The sequence below is a fragment of the Balaenoptera acutorostrata genome, chromosome 17, assembly GCF_949987535.1.
Source record: "Balaenoptera acutorostrata chromosome 17, mBalAcu1.1, whole genome shotgun sequence".
NCBI lineage: Eukaryota > Metazoa > Chordata > Mammalia > Artiodactyla > Balaenopteridae > Balaenoptera > Balaenoptera acutorostrata.
This window is the reverse complement of record NC_080080.1, coordinates 34,786,025-34,792,024: the sequence shown is the minus strand read 5'-3', so window position 1 is coordinate 34,792,024 and position 6,000 is coordinate 34,786,025. Positions and strand designations below refer to the sequence as shown.

Genomic DNA, 6,000 nt, shown 5'->3' with positions numbered 1-6,000 from the left:
CTGAAGACATGGTGAAGAAAACAGTGTTCCTTATTATGCCATTGAATAAAGCTACTAAAACCACAAGAATTCAGAGATAATGGTCCTAAGCTACATAACTAATAGGTCATCAAAAAGAACCTCTCACTTAGTTATCAAATATAAGTGTAGTAACTTCCTATGCCAAGTAAGGCTCACTTTACTTCCCCCATTTGTAAAAAGAAAAAGTGGCCTGGCCAGTGCCATTCAGGAGTCTCTGCTAACTGTAAAATGTGGACTGATTTTCTTCTGTTTCTTAGAGTCCATGTGTACATTCAGTTCTTTAAATCAAAATTTTTATGCACATAACCGTGTCGGTATATTGCCCTTAGTTTAAAAATGTACAACTACATAAATAAAAACTGTTTCTTCAGTATTACTTGACATTTCTTCTGTAATTTCTTTATTTAAAAAAGTAAATGTAACAAGATACTTAAAAAAGGCTAGATACAAAAGTAGTTAAGCTGCTCACGAACATTTAAAATTTTCCAAAATTTATCTTCAATAATCATGATCTTATAAAACATTTTACAGTTATCAGAAAGTGCCCAGGCTGAGTTTACATAACTGAAATGCCTTAGTACAAATGTCTAGTTAGAACTGAAGTGCAGTACACCTGACTGACTGCTCATTGAAACAGGGATACAAAGGAAAAAAGTTGATTGTGATAAAGTATTGTGCATTGGCCCCCATCATATGTACAAAAAAGTGCCCTCACTCAAATGAACAAATTACATGCAAAATATTAGTGATATCATTTAATATCCTAGAGCTCAATGCAGTCAAACCGCAATAAAAGTGGTTTTTATAGGTAAAAGTGATTTCATCTCTAAGATCTGAATGTTCAGAACTTTTTTTTTTACAAGTTCCATATACATGATACACAATTGCAGCCAACCACAAATTAAACACCATAAAAAAAGTTAAAATGAAAACACAGAACATACTTAATTTTTTATTTTGAAATTCCCTATTCCCTCTATACAAGAACCTTTGCTGAAACACTTTCCACAAAGGCAGCAGTGAATTTTCAGAACATTTTACATTTTTTCCCCTCAGCAAAAAGATAAATCACAGTGTAAATTATGTTGTTCTGCTGTCATCTTTGGCTGGGGTTAGACCCAGAAGTTGTTGACTAGCAAACCATTATAGTGAAATGTTGCTAGTGCTCCTCAGGCCTTTAAGCTACAAACTCAGCAAGGAATGTTTGTTTGCATTTAATCTCTTTAAGGTACCACCACGGGGTGTGACAGCATTAACTTTCATAAACTTTTATAGACAAATGGAAAAAAATCTACAAAATTAGCTAGTAATATTACACAGCAGTACACACTTTTTATACTCTACACAAAACCAAAATTCTTGGTCTTAATGGCGAGTAGCAATTTCTGTTTGAGAATCTGTTTAGAGGAATAGAGTGGAACGTAAAGTCGAGAAATGCAAGTATTTGCAGTAGGAAGATGTTGGTCATCTGGTGGTCTTATTGTGATGGAGGGCATAGGCTGAAATCCTTCTTCACTGGCTGGTAATGATGGACTTGATGTCCAAAAGTAAACCTAAACAGGAGTATAGTAATTACAAGTTTGGCTTTTAAAAGATTAACATTCAACCCTTAACTCTGGCAATATATACGTAGAGCCCCATTCTTGTGTTAAAACCTACGAAGGGGTATTATTTTGAACTGAGTTTTAAATTTCTTGTATTAAAAAGGAAAGGTTCAGGGTCAGAAGAGAAAAAAATGTCAGGTATGTAGAAAAGTGACTATGTTTCAATGCCTCAGTTTCTCATCTGTAACATGAGGCTATTGGACCAAATGCTCTCTAAGGGCCTTTCCAGTTTCTAAATTCCAGAGTATCTCTTAGTGGGAATAAGGTACAAGGTCTCCAAAAGTTCAAAATTCACAGAGGTTATCAAAGTTATTTTGCATTTTATCTACTAGCAAAACAACCCAGCATTTTCAGTGGTCCATTGTGATACATAATAATTTTATAATAGTAATTAAGTGTTCAACAGCATCTACTGTACATCAAAATCCATGCAATAAGCCATGTTAAACATTTTTAGGGTTTTTTTTTTTTTTAGATTTTTTTTTTTTGGTCGGGGGGAGATGTGGACCATTTTTAAAGTCTTTATTGAATTTGTTACAATATTGCTTCTGCTTTATGTTTTGGTTTTTTGGCCCCGAGGCATGTGGGATCTTAGCTCCCCGACCAGGGATCGAATGTGCAGCCCCACGCACTGGAAGGCAAAATCTTAACCACTGGACCGCCAGGGAAGTCCCAACATTGAGTTTTAAAATGCATCTAATTTGTGCAATATAGCATAAATTACTTTTTCTGAAATATTTACATTAATACATACCATTCCTCACTGATAGTAAGACAGTGCCTATCTCTTAAGGTAAAGCTTTTAAAATCTTGCATTTATAGTGTACAACTAAACAGACAAATATATTCATTATCCCAGAATGACTAGGAAACCTAAACTATTCGTGAAGCATAGTTTTCTGAGAAATCTCATCTAGAATTCTATAGAAGGAGGCAGGAAAAAAAACCTCTGTGTTTGTTAGGGTCTCCAAAATCTTCAAAGATCTATAAAAGAGCTGGAAGGTACTGTAGAGGTAAAGCTGGCCCAATCCACTCATTTTACAAGTAAAAAAAGAAACTTAATGTAAAGTGTTTCTTCAAGGATAAACGTGATTAACCAGACAGATGACTTACATCGCTGGACCTCCAAGAAGTTAGAGGAAGAGAAATAAATACCAGAGGACTTCTCAGAACTTTTACTAGTGACCTGTGACTCTCCAAGAGCGAAATAAACTATGTAGTCTTACCCCACAATCCTGGGACTAATAATTCAAAGGAGAACAGTTTAGGAAACGCTGTTATATTCTGTCCTTGAGACACATAAGGAAAAACCCAACAATATGTGAAGGATAACCTCCCAAAAGGGGAAGGGGAAGAGGAAGAGGTAAAAGACACCTTGGTATAACAGGAGTTTAAAGAGTAAAGCTCACAAATTAAAGCTGCTGCTAAGACATTTTGAGGTCCCTACAGAGGGAGATTCTCTCTCACAAAAGACTGAATAGTTAACAGCTTTCTCTTCCAGTAGAAGGCAGAAGAAATGCAGTGAGATTTAACTTGACCGACTGCACTGAGGATGTATTGGTTTTGCTCTGAATCCAAAGATTGACTACAAGAACCCTAATACGCTATCAGGTACTCCTAAAGCGAACAGGGACAGATATGGTGTTAGCATTAGTAGGGACTTTGGGGTTGGTCCACAAGATTGGGAAAGTCCAAGTACATGGAATTATATGGAATCAACCTAGGGAGCAACCTAGGAAACTACCATATGGCTAAGCCAAGAACAAAACCCAGCTGACAGCTAGGACTGCTGGACAACCTGTCTTGCTATAGTGGAGAAATACTGGAAGGAAGGCTCTTGGGGCCATGTAAAGATGAAGGAATGCTAAATGCACGACCCCCTCCCCCCCCAAAAAATATCAATAAGTTACTGCCTGAATTACAGGTAAATTGGAAACTGCAAGTTTTGTGCTTTCGTGCACAAGTAACTTATTTCTCCCTCTCAAATGAAACGGGGGGATATATCTAGAAATTGGATCATTTTTATACATTCCATAAGAGGTCTGGTTTAGAGTATTGAGAACTAAGGCTGCTTCAACAGGGGAAATGTCACAGGGAACTATGAGGAATATGAATAGAAAGGATCTCTGAGATTTTCTGGGTAAGGAATGTCCCTCAAATTTCTACAGGAAAGTCTAGACTGCCTTTCAAGGTTATTGGACAGGTTGACTTGGATATACTCAAGGTTGGACATAGGTTCCACAGACTTGATAGACTTTTCAATATAATCAAAGTTTATATCATCTAATTTATGATTCTAAGTTAATAATAAGTAATAAGATTAAATCAGAGATGTAGTACCCATAATTAAGCTACTCTATTCATAGTATACAGAGCAGTTAAGATACTATTCAAAAATTTTGCAAAGGTTTGCTGCTAGTCAAAAGGATTAAGGATGTACAAAAGAGGCTGCTAGCATATATAAGCACTATAGGGGGAAAAACATGTCTCAACAATAAGCTGGTATTATCTTCTGGGACTAAGGATAACATTTTAATAGCTAAGATGTATTTCACTCTGCTTACAGTTTTACTCATACTTCTGTTCTAGAGTAGAGAAACAAAACTGCCTTTTATTTCTGACCTTCAATAATTTTTTTAGCCAAAATTAAAATGACCAACCATTACAAATTGAAAACAAAACGCTGTCATACATAGTATTTAAGGTTTTTACATTTTCTTCTACAAATCTTGTGAAACTTAACTTACAAGATCTTGTCGTTCTGTCATGCTCATCTTCTCTACAATTGACCAGAACCAACGCTTGAACTGCAAGAGCTTCTCAGCATTTTCTCCTACAAATGAATATAAATTCAATAAATATACTATATCAGTTGTAAAGCAATTATACTCCAATAAAGATGTTAAAAAATATATATATATATATCAGTTATATTTTTAGAATATTACTTCTTATAAAAGTAGGTATAAAATTAAAATGGGGGGGGTGCTAACCCTAACAGAGGAAGTTAGGACCACTTGCATAATGTGTGAAACCTCTAGAGTTCATTAATCAATCCTAATGACCAAGATGACCAAGACAAGAAAAATGAACCACCAGCCTCAAAAATCACATGACTTTAATCCCATCTGTAAGTCATGATTTTTCTCATGACCTTAAAACCAGTGCTTCTCAAAGTTTAATGAGTTTACAAATCACTTGGCTCGAGATCTTTTTAAAATGCAGATTCTCATTCACTAGGTATGGGGGAAGAAAGGGGAAAGGAACCGGAGATTCTGCATTTCTAAAAAGCTTCCAGATGATGCTGATGCTGCTGATCGGAGGATCATACTTGGAGCGTCTTTAGGTATTTTTTTCCCGCTTCTAAGTTTCTGGTTTGCAAATAAGCCAAGTTCTTATCTCACAGGTATTGAAAATTATATTAATAAGTGGCACAAAAACTACTACGCAATGATCTATATGTTGCCAAGCATGAAGGAAAAACAAGAAAATTTATCCAAATTTAACTTACTATAATTTGGCTGAAGCTGTTTGCAAAATATGAAAAATAAAGGGGAAAAAACTGGTATCTTCATGTATGCAATAATCTTGGACTAGAGTTATAGTCCTCTCAGGAATTTCTTGGAGCTTCCAGTGTTTTATTGTGTAGTTACAGCTAAAAAGTCTATTCCTAGAATACGGGACTTGAAAAGGAAGAGTTGCAACAAATCAAGCACTAAAGATGAATGTTAGTCTAGGATTATCACTACCGCTTGTTATTCTTTCTAGATTCTCCATGTGTTTGTGTGCTCTTATGTCTTTCTAAGTGTGCTTTGGATCCTGTTCTACAAAGCAAACATCATGTAGTCAAATTCTTTAATTAGAGTTTAAGGAACATGAATAGGGAAAAGGCCAACAGAATTGTCACATGGATTATTTTTTCTTAATTATTAATAGTTTATAAAAGTCCTTTTCACACAGTTGCTCACAAGGAATTTTTACTTGTATCATACTAAACCATTTATTAAAACCTAGAAAAATTAAACAATAAAAGAATTAAGAATGACCTAATGCTAAGCTATCATAGTTCAAACATATCTTAAAAAAATATATATAAAAACACCTGAGTAATACAGCATTTCCTAAGCCCCTGTAAATATGTAAGAACCAGAAACTCAGAAAACTGACTGACCAAATTATCTATGTAGTTTATTCCTTAAATAAACATTAAAAAATTTCATACCTGATTCATCATTGAAAGAGGTGAAACTGATCAGCATTTGCACATTAACTTCACCACAGCCATTTACCAAAAGCCTAAAATCTTCTGCTGTTAAGTCTTCTAATGAATTTTTTGGAAGCACATCCAGTAGACCCTTCCTCATTGCCTAGAGGA

At 35.0% G+C, this 6,000-nt stretch overlaps 1 protein-coding gene across 1 annotated transcript in view; it reads right to left on the bottom strand.

The window, feature by feature from the left end:
* Window positions 1–941: 941 nt before the first annotated feature.
* Window positions 942–6,000, bottom strand: part of UBR5 (ubiquitin protein ligase E3 component n-recognin 5) — a 142,883-nt gene continuing 137,824 nt past the window's right edge. The window contains exons 57-59 of the mRNA XM_057532432.1: window positions 5,848–5,992; window positions 4,373–4,458; window positions 942–1,574 (exon numbers count right to left, since the gene is read on the bottom strand). Of these exons, the coding sequence (XP_057388415.1) occupies window positions 1,362–1,574; window positions 4,373–4,458; window positions 5,848–5,992 (444 nt within the window). The 3' untranslated portion in view covers window positions 942–1,361. The remainder of the gene's footprint in view (window positions 1,575–4,372; window positions 4,459–5,847; window positions 5,993–6,000) is intronic.